The 18,610-nt window shown below is 36.2% G+C and overlaps 1 protein-coding gene across 6 annotated transcripts in view; it reads left to right on the forward strand.

Annotated features, from left to right (window-relative positions):
- The window catches only part of TAOK1 (TAO kinase 1), a 231,247-nt gene that overhangs the window by 178,859 nt on the left and 33,778 nt on the right, over positions 1–18,610 (forward strand). For all 6 annotated transcript variants that reach the window (XR_009499757.1, XM_059908929.1, XM_059908931.1 and 3 more), the window contains 5 exons: positions 1,100–1,267; positions 3,388–3,591; positions 11,258–11,392; positions 15,967–16,203; positions 18,310–18,438. Coding sequence is in view for 5 of the 6 variants with exons in the window: in XM_059908929.1 (XP_059764912.1) it covers positions 1,100–1,267; positions 3,388–3,591; positions 11,258–11,392; positions 15,967–16,203; positions 18,310–18,438 (873 nt within the window). In the remaining variant the exon portion in view is untranslated. The remainder of the gene's footprint in view (positions 1–1,099; positions 1,268–3,387; positions 3,592–11,257; positions 11,393–15,966; positions 16,204–18,309; positions 18,439–18,610) is intronic.

The raw sequence follows: 18,610 nt of genomic DNA on the forward strand, positions 1-18,610 counted from the left end.
CAGCCTTATTGGAAACGATAGGAAATATCTATCAAGTGCTTCTTTCCCTTTGGCCTAATGACATTTCTTTCACAATCCATCATAAAGAAAAAAATTAATAGAAAAAAGGTTTTTTTTATGTATGAAGCTGTTTATCTCAGAATTAAAAGTTGGAAATAACTATCCAGAATTAAGGTAATGGTTAAATAATTTTGGCATAAAGATTTGATGAAATATTCTGTAGGCATCATGTTTATGAGTTTGAAATAACAATACTTATGATAGTGAAAGTAGAATCAAATATGATATAGTTAGGACTCTGCATAGAGAAGAAATAAATTTGGCTAACAAAGAACGTAAAAGTGTTACAAAAATTCAAGGGTATCTCATGAACTCAAGGACAGAAGGTATCTTTCTGCAATCTATATACTAACTGTATCTACAAAACAAAAGTCTATACATAGAAAATTTCTGAAAAGAAAGGTATCAAAATGTAGCAGTGATATTCTAAAGTTGGAATTGTTCTTTCTACTTTTATTTATTTGATAACGTTAAGCTTTATTAAACGTTAGTGGTAAAAATCACTAATAATATAATGGCTTTTAATCAACTGGTAGTGTTTTATGAAGAGTACTGTTTATGCAACATATAAAGAAACCCGTAATATCCAGGTTTATATTAAGTAATTCACCGTCAGTAAATGCATTTCTGTTGAAACCTAATAAAACTCAGAACTGACGTGCCTTTTCTGTGAAATCATCAGTTATAAGAATATGTAAACCTTTAGCCTTTGTTTAGGGCTCTAATTGAACTTACTTCTTAGTGTTTAATTAAACCTTTTTATCATTTCAACTCTGCATTTTCAGTTGACCAACAAAAGTATGATGTGCAAAGTTTTTATAAAATGTACAGGGGTAGTTCTGTAGGCAGAGAGTGAATATATGTAAATGACAATTTTGTAAGTATAAGATGTCAGAAATGTAATAGAATTCAATAGCTATAGATTTTATGCATTATCATGATTATTCAGGATAGTATCTCTAGGGTCTAAGAAGGGGTACATTTGTACTAATTGAAAAATATACAGATTTCAACTTGACTTTTACATTCTCTTATCCAGCACATGTTTGTTCTTCGGGAGCGCCCTGAAACAGTGTTAATAGATCTTATTCAGAGGACAAAGGATGCAGTAAGGGAGCTGGACAATCTGCAGTATCGAAAGATGAAGAAACTCCTTTTCCAGGAGGCACATAATGGACCAGCAGTAGAAGCACAGGAAGAAGAAGAGGTAATAATTTAGAAATGATGCAAATATTGAGCTCTCTTCATTGGCTTCTTTACTTTTGCAACTTGTCTTTTACATCACGAATCTCTTACATCAGTGGTTCTCAGGTTGTGTTTTCTTTTTTTTTTTTTTTTTAATTTATTTATTTATTTAGTTTTGGCTGTGTTGGGTCTTCGTTTCTGTGCGAGGGCTTTCTCCAGTTGCGGCAAGTGGGGTCCACTCTTCATCGCGGTGCGCGGGCCTCTCACTGTCGCGGCCTTTCTTGTTGCGGAGCACAGGCTCCAGACGCGCAGGCTCAGTAATTGTGGCTCACGGGCCTAGTTGCTCCGCAGCATGTGGGATCTTCCCAGACCAGGGCTCGAACCCGTGTCCCCTGCATTGGCAGGCAGATTCTCAACCACTGCGCCACCAGGGAAGCCCAGGTTGTGTTTTCTTAACACTGGTCCTGTAAGATCCCAGGTGGGAAAAAAGGGTTTTGTGTTCTTTAAATCCAGTCCCTTCATAGTGCACATTGGCATACATAGTAAAGCTCTGAGAACTCTTGTATTAAAGAAACCGGTTCAACTTTGTTTAATCTAGTCCCTCTCAAATTTCTTGGCCACTGAACCCTTTTTTTTGCCTGATTGTCCAATTGTGTGGGACATGCTTTTGAAAGTATTTGAAACTATAGACTCTGGAAGTTGACAGTACTCACTCACAAGTCATTAGAAAGTTACCAAGCATTCTTCCAGGGACACTTCTTTTCAGTTCTGTATACTTTCATTCCATCTGTGCAGTTCTAAAATACTCATTTTACAAATGAGTAAAAGCAAGGGTCAGTGGTTAACTCACTGTACGTAGAGCCATATGGGTTCAAATTCAAATAGCTGTCACTCTTAAGGTCAAGTTCTTTCCCTGTTGCCTTTTAAGGAGAATGGAAATATAAATTTGCAATGGATATGTTACAGAACTTTCTCACATGGAAATATACATATAAAGTTATCTTTTTTACTGTAAATATTTTCAGTTTTCTTCTTTGCTTCTGTCAGAATTCCAGAGCTTTGATTTGTTTTTTCTGTTGTCCAGTGAGAGAGATCACTTTGCATTCTGAAACTAGGAGCAGCAGTTAGTTACTTTTCTTTTTAATAGTGCTACATAATTAATGAACTATAAAATGCAAGATTTTCTTAACCTACAGTTTTGGGTATTTTTGTTTTGTTTTTTAGTTCTTTTGATAGTCTTTCGAAAATTGTTTTCGGTTATTTTAGATATATGAAATAAAGTTGTGGTAAAGTAAAGTTGTGAAATTAATAAGATTCTAATGTAGTTTAATCTATAACAGCATCTCTGTTAGGCTAGAGATAAAAGAAAAGTTCCTCTATATATACCATGTGTTCATATTTATTAAATTCTGCATACCTTATAGAATTTTGGTATGGTAAGACTATTGTAATGTTGGTACCCAGATACCATGGCTTGCCTGGTTACTTCAGAAAAACATTCTTGTGATTGTGACTACATATATATGTAATACATAATTTTTAATTTACAGAAAAATAGGAATTAAATTATTTGGTGGTAGAAGGATAGGCTAGAGACTATATTTTAAGTAGAAAGAAAAATACACTTCAAAAGCCTTCAACAAAAAAATAACAACTAAAAGGAGTTGTTTCTAGGATTTTTTTTTTTAAAGGTTAGGGCTTGTTTTTTGTTTTTTGGAAGCACAGAGTCCTAACCACTGGACTGACATGGAATTCCCATGGTTAGGGCTTCTTTTAACCATGGGAATCATTAAGAAATGAGCAGAATCTCTGTATATACCCCATGAGATGTCTGGTAAAAATGGATTTCAAAAAGTGTCAAACAATTTAGAGAAAATGCTGTACTTTGGAAATAACCCAAAACTGGTAAACTGCCTTTTTCACACAGTTGGTTTGCTTTTTGTTATTTACCTGTTGGTCATTTTTATTTGTTTATTTTTCTATTAGCAGTTGGTTAACTTCCTGGTCTCACCAAATAAAGGGAATGTCTCATGATAGGCCTCTGACTTTCTAAAGACTGTGTGCCAAGCAGTGTGCTTGGTGCTTGTATTCAAGAAATCGAAAGAGATACAGATATTTGAACCTAATGCTCTTTTTCCTTAGGAACAAGATCATGGTGTTGGACGGACAGGAACAGTGAATAGTGTTGGAAGTAATCAGTCTATTCCCAGTATGTCCATCAGTGCCAGTAGCCAAAGCAGTAGTGTTAACAGTCTTCCAGATGCCTCGGATGACAAGAGTGAGCTAGACATGATGGAGGGAGACCACACAGTGATGTCTAATAGTTCTGTCATCCATTTAAAACCTGTGAGTATTTGGATTTCAGTGAAAAAAAATTTCTACTTCGGTAAATAATTTTCTTCATCTGATTAGTTTAAGAGGAGATTTTTTTTTTTGAATTTTTGAATTTTATTTTATTTATTTTTTTATACAGCAGATTCTTATTAGTCATCAATTTTATACACATCAGTGTATACATGTCAATCCCAATCGCCCAGTTCAGCACACCACCATCCCCACCCCACCACGGCTTTCCCCCCTTGGTGTCCATACGTTTGTTCTCTACATCTGTGTCTCAACTTCTGCCTTGCAAACTGATTCATCTGTACCATTTTTCTAGGTTCCACGTTCATGTGTTAATATACGATATTTGTTTTTCTCTTTCTGACTTACTTCACTCTGTATGACAGTCTCTAGATCCATCCACGTCTCAACAGATGACCCAATTTCATTCATTTTTATGGTTGAGTAATATTCCATTTTATATATGTACCACATCTTCTTTATCCGTTCGTATGTTGATGTGCATTTAGGTTGCTTCCATGACCTGGCTATTGTAAATAGTGCTGCAGTGAACATTGGGGTGCATGTATCTTTTTGAATTATGGTTTTCTCTGGGTATATACCCAGTAGTGGGATTGCTGGATCATATAGTAATTCTATTTTTACTTTTTTAAGGAACCTGCATACTGTTCTCCATAGTGGCTGTATCAATTTACATTCCCACCAACAGTGCAAGAGGGTTCCTTTTTCTCCACACCCTCTCCAGCATTTGTTGTTTGTAGATTTTCTGATGATGCCCATTTTAACTGGTGTGAGGTGATACCTCATTGTAGTTTTGATTTGCATTTCTCTAATAATTAGTGATGTTGAGCAGCTTTTCATGTGCTTCTTGGCCATATCTGTATGTCTTCTTTGGAGAAATGTCTATTTAGATCTTCTGCCCATTTTTGGATTGGATTGTTTGTTTCTTTAATATTGAGCTGCATGAGCTGTTTATATATTTTGGAGATTAATCCTTTGTCCGTTGATTCATTTGCAAATATTTTCTCCCATTCTGAGGGTTGTCTTTTCGTCTTGTTTATAGTTTCCTTTGCTGTGCAAAAGCTTTTAAGTTTCATTAGGTCCCATTTGTTTACTTTTGTTTTTATTTCCATTACTCTAGGAGGTGGATCAAAAAAGATCTTGCTGTGATTTATGTCAAAGAGTGTTCTTCCTATGTTTTCCTCTAAGAGTTTTATAGTGTCCGGTCTTACATTTAGGTCTCTAATCCACTTTGAGTTTATTTTTGTGTATGGTGTTAGGGAGTGTTCTAATTTCATTCTTTTACATGTAGCTGTCCAGTTTTCCCAGCACCACTTATTGAAGAGGCTGTCTTTTCTCCATTGTACATCCTTGCCTCCTTTGTCATAGATTAGTTGACCATAAGTGCATGGGTTTATCTCTGGGCTTTCTCTCTTGTTCCATTGATCTATGTTTCTGTTTTTGTGCCAGTACCATATTGTCTTGATTACTGTAGCTTTGTAGTATAGTCTGAAGTCAGGGAGTCTGATTCCTCCTGCTCCATTTTTTTCCCTCAAGACTGCTTTGGCTATTTGGGGTCTTTTGTGTCTCCATACACATTTTAAGAGTTTTGGTTCTAATTCCGTAAAAAATGCCATTGGTAATTTTATAGGGATTGCATTGAATCTGTAGATTGCTTTGGGTAGTATAGTCATGTTCACAATATTGATTCTTCCAATCCAAGAACATGGTATATCTCTCCATCTGTTGGTATCATCTTTAATTTCTTTCATCAGTGTCTTATAGTTTTCTGCATACAGGTCTTTTGTCTCCCTAGGTAGGTTTATTCCTAGATATTTTATTCTTTTTGTTGCAATGGTAAATGAGAGTGTTTCCTTAATTTCTCTTTCAGATTTTTCATCATTAGTGTATAGGAATGCAAGAGATTTCTGTGCATTAATTTTGTATCCTGCAACCTTACCAAATTCATTGATTAGCTCTAGTAGTTTTCTGGTGGCATCTTTAGGATTCTCTATGTAAAGTGTCATGCCATCTGCAAACAGTGACAGTTTTACTTCTTCTTTTCCAATTTGTATTCCTTTTATTTCTTTTTCTTCTCTGATTGCCGTGGCTAGGACTTCCAGAACTATGTTGAATAATAGTGGTGAGAGTGGACATCCTTGTCTCGTTCCTGATCTTAGAGGAAATGCTTTCATTTTTTCACCATTGAGAATGATGTTTGCTGTGGGTTTGTCATATATGGCCTTTATTATGTTGAGGTAGGTTCTCTCTATGCCCACTTCTTGGAGAGTTTTTATCATAAACGGGTGTTGAATATTGTCAAAAGCTTTTTCTGCATCTATTGAGATGATCATATGGTTTTTCTTCTTCAATTTGTTAATATGGTGTATCACATTGATTGATTTGCGTATATTGAAGAATCCTTGCATCCCTGGGATAAATCCCACTTGATCATGGTATATGATCCTTTTAATGTGTTGTTGGATTCTGTTTGCTAGTATTTTGCTGAGGATTTTTGCATCTATATTCATCAGTGATATTGGTCTGTAATTTTCTTTTTTTGTAGTATCTTTGTCTGGTTTTGGTATCAGGGTGATGGTGGCCTCATAGAATGAGTTTGGTAGTGTTCCTCCCTCCGCAGTTTTTTGGAAGAGTTTGAGAAGGGTGGGTGTTAGCTCTTCTCTAAATGTTTGATAGAATTCACCTGTGAAGCCGTCTGGTCCTGGACTTTTGTTTGTTGGAAGATTTTTAATCACAGTTTCAATTTCATTACTTGTGATTGTTCTGTTCATATTTTCTGTTTCTTCCTGGTTCAGTCTTGGAAGGTTATACCTTTCTAAGAATTTGTCCATTTCTTCCAGTTGTCCATTTTATTGGCATAAAGTTGCTTGTAGTAGTCTCTTAGGATGCTTTGTATTTCTGTGGTGTCTGTTGTAACTTCTCCTTTTTCATTTCTAATTTTATTGATTTGAGTCCTCTCCCTCTTTTTCTTGATGATTCTGGCTAATGGTTTATCAATTTTGTTTATCTTCTCAAAGAACCAGCTTTTAGTTTTATTGATCCTTGTTATTGTTTTGTTTCTATTTCATTTATTTCTTCTCTGATCTTTATGATTTCTTTCCTTCTGCTAACTTTGGGTTTTGTTTGTTCTTCTTTGTCTAGTTCCTTTAGGTGTAAGGTTAGATTGTTTATTTGAGATTTTTCTTGTTTCTTTAGGTAGGCTTGTATAGCTATAAACTTCCCTCTTAGAACTGCTTTTGCTGCATCCCTTAGGTTTTGGGTCATCGTGTTTTCATTGTCATTTGTCTCTAAGTATTTTTTGATTTCCTCTTTGATTTCTTCAGTGATCTCTTGGTTATTTAGTAACGTATTGTTTAGTGTCCATGTGTTTGTGTTTTTTACGTTTTTTTCCCTGTAATTCATTTCTAATCTCATAGCGTTGTGGTCAGAAAAGATGCTTGATATGATTTCAATTTTCTTAAATTTATTGTGGCTTGATTTGTGACCCAAGATGTGATCTATCCTGGAGAATGTTCCGTGCGCACTTGAGAAGAATGTGTAATCTGCTGTTTCTGGATGGAATGTCCTATAAATATCAATTAAACCTATCTGGTCTGTTGTGTCATTTAAAGCTTCTGTTTCCTTATTTATTTTCATTTTGGATGATCTGTCCATTGGTGTAAATGAGGTGTTAAAGTCCCCCACTATTGTTGTGTTACTGTCGATTTCCTCTTTTATAGCTGTTAGCAGTTGCCTTATGTATTGAGGTTCTCCTATGTTGGGTGCATATATATTTATAATTGTTATATCTTCTTCTTGGATTGATCCCTTGATCATTATGTAGTGTCCTTCCTTGTGTCTTGTAACATTCTTTATTTTAAAGTCTATTTTATCTGATATGAGTATTGCTAGTCCAGCTTTCTTTTGATTTCCATTTGCATGGAATATCTTTTTCCATCCCCTCCCTTTCAGTCTGTATGTGTCCCTAGGTCTGAAGTGGGTCTCTTGTAGACAGCATATAGATTGGTCTTGTTTTTGTATCCATTCAGCAAGCCTGTGTCTTTTGGTTGGAGCCTTTAATCCATTCACGTTTAAGGTAATTATCGATATGTATGTTCCTATGACCATTTTCTTAATTGTTTTAGGTTTGTTTTTGTAGGTCCTTTTCTTCTCTTGTGTTCCCCCTTAGAGAAGTTCCTTTAGCATTTGTTGTAGAGCTGGTTTGGTGGTGCTGAATCCCCTTAGCTTTTGCTTGTCTGTAAAGCTTTTGATTTCTCCATCGAATCTGAATGAGATCCTTGCCGGGTAGAGTAATCTTGGTTGTAGGTTCTTCCCTTTCATCACTTTAAGTATATCATGCCACTCCCTTCTGGCTTGTAGAGTTTCTGCTGAGAAATCAGCTGTTAACCTTATGGGAGTTCCCTTGTATGTTATTTGTCGTTTTTCCCTTGCTGCTTTCAATAATTTTTCTTTGTCTTTAATTTTTGCCACTTTGATTACTATGTGTCTTGGCGTGTTTCTCCTTGGGTTTATCCTGTATGGGACTCTCTGCGCTTCCTGGACTTGGGTGGCTGGCTATTTCCTTTCCCATGTTAGGGAAGTTTTCGACTATAATGTCTTCAAATATTTTCTCTGGTCCTTTCTCTCTCTCTTCTCCTTCTGGGACCCCTATAATGCAAACGTTGTTGCGTTTAATGTTGTCCCAGAAGTCTCTTAGGCTGTCTTCATTTCTTTTCATTCTTTTTTCTTTATTCTGTTCCGCAGCAGTGAATTCCACCGTTCTGTCTTCCAGGTCACTTATCTGTTCTTCTGCCTCAGTTATTCTGCTATTGATTCCTTCTAGTGTAGTTTTCATTTCAGTTATTGTATTGTTCATCTCTGTTTGTTTGTTCTTTAATTCTTCTAGGTCTTTGTTAAACATTTCTTGCATCTTCTCGATCTTTGCCTCCATTCTTTTTCCGAGGTCCTGGATCATCTTCACTATCCTTATTCTGAATTCTTTTTCTGGAAGGTTGCCTATCTCCACTTCATTTAGTTGTTTTTCTGGGGTTTTATCTTGTTCCTTCATCTGGTACATAGCCCTCTGCCTTTTCATCTTGTCTATCTTTCTGTGAATGTGGTTTTTGTTCCACAGGCTGCAGGATTGTAGTTCTTCTTGCTTCTGCTGTCTGCCCTCTGTTGGATGAGGCTATCTAAGAAGCTTGTGCAAGTTTCCTGATGGGAGGGACTGGTGGTGGGTAGAGCTGACTGTTGCTGTGGTGGGCAGAGCTCAGTAAAACTTTTAATCTGCTTGACTGCTGATGGGTGGGGCTGGGTTCCCTCCCTGTTGGTTGTTTGGCCTGAGGCAACCCAACACTGGAGCCTACCTGGGCTTTTTGGTGGGGCTAATGGCGGACTCTGGGAGGGCTCATGCAAAGGAGTACTTCCCAGAACTTCCGCTGCCAGTGTCCTTGTCCCCACGGTGAAACAGTGCCACCCCCCGCCTGTGCAGGAGACCCGCCAACACTAGCAGGTAGGTCTGGTTCATTCTCCCCTGGGGTCACTTCTCCTTCCCCTGGGTCCCGATGCGCACACTGCTTTGTGTGTGCCCTCCAAGAGTGGAGTCTCTGTTTCCCCCAGTCCTGTCGAAGTCCTGCAGTCAAATCCCACTAGCCTTCAAAGTCTGATTCTCTAGGAATTCCTCCTCCCATTGCCGGACCCCCAGGTTGGGAACCTGACGTGGGGCTCAGAACCTTCACTCCAGTGGGTGGACTTCTGTGGTATAAGTGTTCTCCAGTCTGTGAGTCACCCACCCAGCAGTTATGGCATTTGATTTTACTGTGATTGCACCCCTTCTACCGTCTCATTGTGGCTTCTCCTTTGTCTTTGGATGTGGGGTATCTTTTTTTGGTGGGTTCCAGTGTCTTCCTGTCGATGATTGTCCAGTAGTTAGTTGTGATTCTGGTGTTCTTGCAAGAGGGAGGGAGAGCGCGTCCTTCTACTGCGCCATCTTGGTTCCTAATCCCCTTCGAGATTTTTTTTTTTTTCTTTGCTGTTTCAGAAGTTTGGAACAATTTTAGGTAACTTATTTTAGAATGGCAATAGGCTTGTTAATTCCCAATGTAATGTCTGCATTTGGGAAACTAATGTGTTGAGAATACAAAAAATATTTTTAAAAATCTTAGAAGAAGAAATACAGGAATACTATATATAATGTATTATTTGAAGTTACTTAGATGGAAAATAAAGTATTTAAAAATAGTAGATAAAAAAAAATAGTAGGTTTACTCATGAAATTCATTATAATATAACGGTTACCTTTGAAGAGTGGGAGAATGGGGTAGGATGGGTGGTGACCAAAAGTGACTTTTGCATTATCCATAATGTTTACATCTTTAAGATAAAACTTAGTGTAATTATGGAAAAATATAAATTCTGGGTTTAGGAAATACTGGTGTTTAGTATATTAGTCTTCATACTTTCAAATGCAAGATTTTAAATTTTCTTGAAAATATTTGAAGATCAGATAACTCCTTTTAGCAGTTAATAGGAATGCTTCCTTTTAAACTTCACAGCTTGCAGTGTTACCTAGAAAGTTATTAGGAATAATAGCTAAAAGGTGGAACCAATACAAGTGTTCCTCAACAGATAAATGGATAAAGAAAACCATGGTATATACATAATGATGAATATTTTTCAGCTGTAAAAAGGAATGAAATTCTGATACATGCTACAACATTAGTGAACCTTGAAAACATTATGCTAAATGATATACATCAGATGTAAAAGGACAAATAATGTATAATTCCACTTATATGAACTATCTAGAATAGACAAATTCATAGAGACAGAAAGTGGATTAGAGGTTACCAGGGGCTGACTGGAGGATGAAATGGAGAATTTTTGCTAATGGATACAGAATTTCCATTTGGGGTGATGAAAAAGTTTGGGAAATAGTGAGGATGGTGGCACAGCATTGAAAATATAATTGACGCCACTGAATTGTATACGTAAAAATGGTTAAAATGGAAAATTTTATATTACAAATGTTTTAACACGCAGTTTTCAAGAATGATTTAGTTAAGTAGTAGTGTTATTTAGGGAAAAATCATGTTTAATTTTTATATTCTTAGGTAAGAGGATTAGCTGTAAAAAGATTATTCCCACAATTAGTTGGTTGCTAGTTGACTTCCTCTTCAGTTAATGAACTAAGGTATATGTCAAGAAAGACATAAGTTCTAAAAATTTGTATAACTATTTTTTGTTTACTTGGACAAATGGCAGAAGTATTATAAAGATCTTTTTAAGCTATATTATTACTTCTAAAACCCAAGAGCCTTAGAGTAATTTACTTTATTACTGCTGTTTAAAATACTGGCTGCATGCTTTATTATCTTTGTTTTTAAGTTATGTTAAAGCTTTTTAATTTTGCATTTAATGAATATTAATAACTCTAGCCATATACATTTCCTTATCCTGAATCTGTGTGCTATTTCATACACTGAGGAAATAATGTCTCCTGATTCAAATTGTGTTGAAAATAAAATGTCAGCGTTCCCATTTTTTGTTTTTGCTTTTTAAAATTATGTCCTTGAGATTTATTGATCAAGTTGTGTTTAACCTTTAACTTTCTTGAAAGTTCACGTGAACTGTGTTCTCCTCAGATAGTAATGTCTGTTTCTTTGCCTAGGAGGAAGAAAATTACAGAGAAGAGGGAGATCCTAGAACAAGGGCATCAGATCCACAATCTCCACCCCAAGTATCTCGTCATAAATCACACTACCGTAATCGAGAACACTTTGCTACTATACGGACGGCATCACTGGTATGTTCTACTGCAAATTAGAAATATATTTTCCATGTTGGACATTGGCACCTATCTATACTCAAGTATAATTATCTCTTTTTTATTTATTCGGGGTTTATTTTGCAAAACATTTATTCAACATTTAACTACCTCTTATGAGAAAGATATTATACAAAGCACTCTGAGAGATGTGTGCACAAATAAGTAATATATTAGAATATATTGAATTAGCTTAAGAGGGCTAAAAGGTACTAAATAGGAATTCAGATTACCTTTGAATCGGGGCATAAAGGGGGTATTTATAAAATAAATCATCTGAGCCTTTAATAATTAGTTGGTTTTAGGCACGGGGGAGAGGAAAAATGTAATTTCCACCTAAGAATTGACCAAAATGAGCGGGGGGGGGATGTTTGGGAAATAGCAAGTAGTCCAATTTGATATATTCAAAATGTAGTTCTTCTGATTTCCCAAATAATAAAAATGGATTATTTGTTCATTACAAGGATGTTGTTATACTGGGGTACTCATAACCCTAATCAGTCAGATATGTAGGACCAAAACATGATAAAGAATACTTACTAGGGATAGAAAGAAAATATATTAAGATATCAAAGGGAAAATAGGTTATTAGAAAATATGACAGAAAGAAAAAAATATATGGGAGTTACCTGAATTATCAACTACATAGCAGATCTTATAAATCCCATGCTGTGGCCCATGAATCTGAATGATGTCTAAGGTCAAGAACACCATCCCCTACCATAAGTCAAGTCATTCCTACTATTCTACAACATGTAAATAATTCTTTGAACAGAGCAAGTAGCAAACAATGATTGCTTAATTTTTTCATGACTATTTTAATAAATACCTGGACAGGGGCCAGCTTGTGGGAAAACATCTTTGTGACTGGGCACATATTAAGTGTTTCCCAAGCAAGCCTTCTGTCCCAAATTTTGGCTCCCTCAAATTAATTAAGGACACTATTTATTTATTTAGTCAGTTAATTAGTTAGTTAGTTAGTTAGTTAGTTAGTTGTGCTGCACTGCATGGCTTGCAGGATGTTAATTCTCCAACCAGGAGTCCTAACCACTGGACCGCAAGGGAGTTCCGTAAGGACAGTCTTAAAAAGTTATGGCTTTAGGGCTTCCCTGTTGGCGCAGTGGTTGAGAATCCGCCTGCCAATGCAGGGGACACGGGTTCGAGCCCTGGTCCGGGAAGATCCCACATGCCGTGGAGCAACTAAGCCCTTGCGCCACAACTACTGAGCCTGTGCTCTAGAGCCCGTGAGCCACAACTACTGAGCCTGCATGCTGCAACTACTGAAGGCCGCGTGCTGCAACTACTGAAGCCAGGGTGCCTAGAGCCCGTGCTCCGCAACAAGAGAAGCCACCGCAATGAGAAGCTCTCGTATCGCAACAAAGAGTAGCCCCGCACACCACAACTAGAGAAAGCCTGTATGCAGAAATGAAGACCCAACACAGCCAAAAATAAATAAATTAAAAAAAAAAAAAGTTTTAGAAAACTTAAGATCCATATCCTTAAACCTAGTAAGTCCATTTATTTCAAGTAAAACATTCAGAGAGTAGGTATATTTGTGTGCAAAGATATGAGTAGCTATATTATTCAATATGATTACCACGTACCATAACTCAGTCTGACTTATGCCTTGGATTTTTTTCATACAATAAAATGCGTAGATCTTAGTTATTCAATTTGAAGTATTTTTAGTGGTACACATTATGTTAACCATCGACTAAAAAAAAAAAAAAATTAAAATTTATTGTCGTTCCAGAAAGTTTCCTCATACCCCTCTTTAGTCAACTCTCCACTCTCATGACCACCACTTTGTTTCTTCACTGTTGTTAGTTCTGTTTTTGGATTTTATATCGGTGGAATCACACAGAATGTACTCTTTTGTGTCTGGCTTATTTTGCTCAGCTTAATGTTTTTGAGATTCATCTATATTGTGTTCATCAAAGTTCATTCTTTTTTATTACTGTAAATATATTTTCATTGTGTGAATATACCACAATATTTTAATCCATTCTTCTATTGAGGAACACTTGGTTTGATTCCTGTTTGGGGCTATTACGCATAAGATTGTTATAAACATTCTTATACAAGCCTTTATGTGAACATTATGTGTTAATTTCTTTTTGGTAAATACCTAAGAGTAGAATTGCTGAGTCATGGGGTATATATATGTTTAACTTCCTCTGTCAGTTTTCCAAAATGGTTGTACCATTTCACATGCCTATCAGCAATGTGTAAGAGTTCCAGTTGGTCTGTATCCTCTCCAACATTTGGTGTTGTCACTTTTTTTAGCCATTGTAGTGGGTGTGAAATGGAATCTCATAGTGGATTTTTTTGTTTGTTTTTTGCATTTTCCTGTGACTAAAGATGTCACTGTAATAAGCACCTTTTCATGTGCTTATTGTCTGTTCATATTTCTTCTTTAGTGAAGTGTCTCTTCAACTCTTTTGCCTGGTTTCTTATTCAGATGTTCACATTATAATATTGATTTGTATGAGTTCTTTATATAGTCTGGTTACAAGTATTATATTTCATATATATCTTGTAAATGTTTTTTCTTCATCTGTGGTTTACCTAGTCTTTTTCTTACTGTTGTCTTGATGAGAGGTTAAAATTTTTTTAGTTTTAAATTCCAATTTAAACAACCAAATTAAAACATAGGTAAAGGACTTGAATAAACATTTCTGCAAAGAATATATACAAATGGCTAACAAGCACATGAAAAGTGCTCAACATCATTAGTCATTTGGGAAATGCAAATCAAAACCACAAAGAGGTACCACCTCACATCCACTAGGATGGCTATTTTTTAAAAACAGAGGGCCTTCCCTGGTGGCACAGTGGTTAAGAATCCGCCTGCAAATGCAGGGGACATGGGTTCGAGCCCTGGTCCGGGGAGATCCCACATGCTGCGGAGCAACTAAGCCCGTGCGCCACAACTACTGAGCCTGTGCTCCAGAGCCCGTGAGCCATAACTACTGAGCCTGCGTGCTGCAACTACTTAAGCCCGCGTGCCTAGAGCCCATGCTCCGCAACAAGAGAAGCCACTGCAGTGAGAAGCCTGTGCACTGCAAGAAAGAGTAGCTCCCACTTGCTGCAACTAGAGAAAGCCTGCGTGCAGCAACGAAGACCCAACGCAGCCATAAATAAATAAATAAATAAATTTTAAAAAATAATAATAATGCTGCAGTGAATAGGAAGGTACAGATATCTTTTTTAAAAAGGAAAAGAAAAGAAAAAACAAAATAACAAGTGTTGGAGGGAGTGCAGAGAAATTGGAACTCCTGTATATTGCTGGTAGGAATGTAAAGTGGTTCAGCTGCTGTGGAAAACAGTTGATGATGCCTCAAAAACGTAAACATAGATTTACCACATGACCCAGCTGTTCTACTACTAGGTATATACCCAAAAGAATTGAAAACAGTTACTCAAACAAGTACACTACACACATGTTCACAGCAGCACTATTCACAATACCCAAAAAGTGGAAACAACACAGATATTAATATTCACCAGTGGATGAATGTATAAACAAATTATGATATATGCAAACAGTGGAATATTATTTAGCTATAAAAAGGAATGAAATACTGATACATGCTATACAACATGGATGAACCTTGAAAACATGCTAAATTAAAGAAGCCAGACACAAAAGGTCACATATTATATGACTCTATTTATATGAAGTATCCAGAGTAGATAAATCCATAGAGACAGAAAACAGATTGGTGGTTACCAAAAGGGGAGAATGGGGAGCAGCTGCATAACAGGTACAGGGTTTTCTTCTGAGGTGGTAAAACTGTCTTTTAAGTAGATAGAGGTGGTGGTTGCCTAACATTGTGAATATACTAAATGCTGCTGGGTTGTTCACTTTAAAATGATTAATTTTATATTATGTGAATTTTACCTCAATTAAAAAATTCAGTTTATACATTTTTGTCTTTATAGTCAGTGCTTTTTGTGTCCTGCCCAAGAAATATTTGCCTGCACTATGGTCATGAAGATATTTTGGTTTTTTTCCTACTTTATAATTCTGGATTTCGTGTTTATGTCAAATGATTCTCAAATTAATTTTTGTATATAGAGTGATACAGAAGTCAAGATTTTTGCTTTTGCTTTTATATACAGAGAACCAGTTGCGTGAGCAGAATTTGATGATAACACATTTTTTCCTCTTTGAATTGACTTTTTGGTGGAAAATCAATTGACTAAATATATTTGGGTCTATTTCTAGATTTTATTCTGTTCCTTTGATCTATTCAGCCTGTTCTTCCACCAATTCCACATTGTTTGGATTACTGAAATGTGTGTCTTCCAACTTTTTTTCCCTCAAGATTGTTTTGGCTATTGTAGGTCCTTTACATTCCAATATAAACTTTAGAACCAGCGTGTCTATTTCTTTAGGAGACCACCTGGAAATTTAATTGGAAACTGCTCACTGGAATCTCTTACAGTGATTGTCTACTTGGCTCAATAGTAGAGTGGTCTAAAATGCTTCTGAAATAAAAATGTTTTGCTTAATTTTATTCTTTTCTCTCCATTGTTTGTGTGTCTAGGTTACAAGGCAAATGCAAGAACATGAGCAGGACTCTGAGCTTAGAGAACAAATGTCTGGCTACAAGAGAATGAGGCGGCAACATCAAAAGCAGCTGATGACTCTGGAAAATAAGTTAAAGGCTGAGATGGATGAACATCGCCTCAGATTAGACAAAGATCTTGAAACACAACGTAACAATTTTGCTGCAGAAATGGAGAAACTTATCAAGAAACATCAGGCTGCCATGGAAAAAGAGGTGGCTGATTCAGTATTACTAATTTATTTACTCTAGATTGTAACCATCTCAGAATTAACCAAGATGGCATTTTGATGTTAGGATATATCTTCCCCAGAACCAAGCAAATCAGTTGGGGAAAGGAAGAAACATTTATATAACTTGTATAATATCAGGTACTGAGTCTGGGAACCAACAGATGTGGGATTATTTCCTGACACTGATAGTTTTATAGTATCACAGTGGGTAAATCATGCAACCATTCTAGGCCCTAGGTACCCTGATTATCTGAGGAGTTTGTTAATCACCTATCAATAGGTGATTTAGGTCTCGAAAAATCATTCATGATTCTCTTCTCTGTGATTTTTGGAGACCTATCTTAAATTTATAGCAGCATTTTAATATCAGAATAATTGAAGATTACAGAGAATGTTAGAGATAATAAAAGAGGTTCAGATTAAGATTTAGCCCATTTGTGGGTTTGGTTTTTTTAAAAAATATTTATTTATTTATTTATTTTTGGCTGCATTGGGTCTTCATTGCTGCGCGCAGGCTTTCTCTAATTGCAGCGAGTGGGGGCTACTCTTTGTTGCAGTGTACGCGCTTCTCATTGCGGTGGCTTCTCTTGTTGCAGAGCACGGGCTCTAGGCATGCGGGTTTCAGTAGTTGTGGCACACAGGCTCAGTAGTTGTGGCTCACAGGCTCTAGAGCTCAGGCTCAGTGGTTGTGGCACACAGGCTTCGTTGCTCTGCGGCATGTGGGATCTTCCCAGACCAGGGCTCGAACCCGTGTCCCCTGCATTGGAAGGCCGATTCTTTTTTTCTTTTTTTTAAAATATATATATAGATATATTTTTAATTAATTAATTAATTAATTAATTTTTACTTTTGGCTGTGTTGGGTCTTCGTTTCTGTGCGAGAACTTTCTCTAGTTGTGGCGAGCGGGGGCCACTCTTCATTGCTGTGCGCGGGCCTCTCACTGTCGTGGCCTCTCTTGTTGCGGAGCACAGGCTCCAGACACGCAGGCTCAGTACTTGTGGCTCACGGGCCCAGTTGCTCCGCGGCATGTGGGATCATCCCAGACCAGGGCTCGAACCCGTGTCCCCTGCATTGGCAGGCAGATTCTCAACCACTGCGCCACCAGGGAAGCCCCTCTTCTAATGTTTTTGATGTCCCATCAGTTAAATTTTATTTTGATAGTCACATTTGTCAGGTAAAATGTAAGGTTCTCTGTAAATTCACACAATATCTAGAAATGTGTCTGGCTTGTCCACATTGAGGCATTATTTATTATAGTTACCCTGTTCAGCCTTTCCCCCCAAAATAGAAGAACTACCCTCTCATAATAGAGAATTTGGGAAAATAATTTACAGAGTAAATAATTATTTGCTTTTGAAATAATTTGATGAAAGAATGTATAGATATTTAGAATCCTGTTGGGCATTGGATAGTATTTTTAATAACTCGGAAAGAGGTAGATACTAACATATTTAGAAAAGCAAATCATGAAATAGGATGTGCAATATGATTACAGATTTATTTAAAATGTATGTATGCATAGAAGTAAGTAGGGAGGGTGTGCACCAAAATGTTTATATTGGTTATCTCTGGGTGGTAAAATCATACAAGATTTTTTTGTGTTTTTCTGTATTTCCTAAATGATCTACAATGAATATGCATTGCCTATATAATCAGAAATAAAACAGTATGATATGTATCTAATATTTAACATTTTCATATTACTTAATATATAAGTTAAAGGTCAGGGTTTAATTTGAAGAGGAGTATATTACATTATTTAATATACAAATCAATCTAGATAAAAGGTTATGACTTAATTATATTTGTGGATAAATATATATTTGTTTTATTTTCTTGGGGGAGGACATATTGTTAAATTTTTAAAAAGGTGAAAACGTTTTGATTCTGTAAAAGATCAACATATTAAAGATGAGTTCCATTTTACTGGTTCTCTGAAATTCAAATAATAAGATGCTATGTAATTGGTATTGGTAATGCTTATACTGATTTTATGTTCTTAAGGGAAAAAATATCCTTAGTGGTATATATTAAACTGTTGCTTTGAATCTACTTAACTAATTTGATCCATTTTTTAAATTTCCCATAGGCTAAAGTGATGGCCAATGAAGAGAAAAAATTTCAGCAACATATTCAGGCCCAACAGAAGAAAGAACTAAACAGCTTTTTGGAGTCCCAGAAAAGAGAATATAAACTTCGAAAAGAACAGCTTAAGGAGGTATCTATTTTATAAAATTTTTCAAGCCAGTTTTCTACTTATTGATTTTATCTATTGATGTTGATCGACTCATAGAACCATTAGGATAAATTCTTCTTTTGTTGTTTGTGGCCACTAAATGTTTACCAGTTTGAATGAAGACATTGATTTTAATCAGTTACTCTTCAACAGA

The sequence above is a fragment of the Balaenoptera ricei genome, chromosome 20, assembly GCF_028023285.1.
Source record: "Balaenoptera ricei isolate mBalRic1 chromosome 20, mBalRic1.hap2, whole genome shotgun sequence".
In the NCBI taxonomy this organism is placed as follows: Eukaryota; Metazoa; Chordata; class Mammalia; order Artiodactyla; family Balaenopteridae; genus Balaenoptera; species Balaenoptera ricei.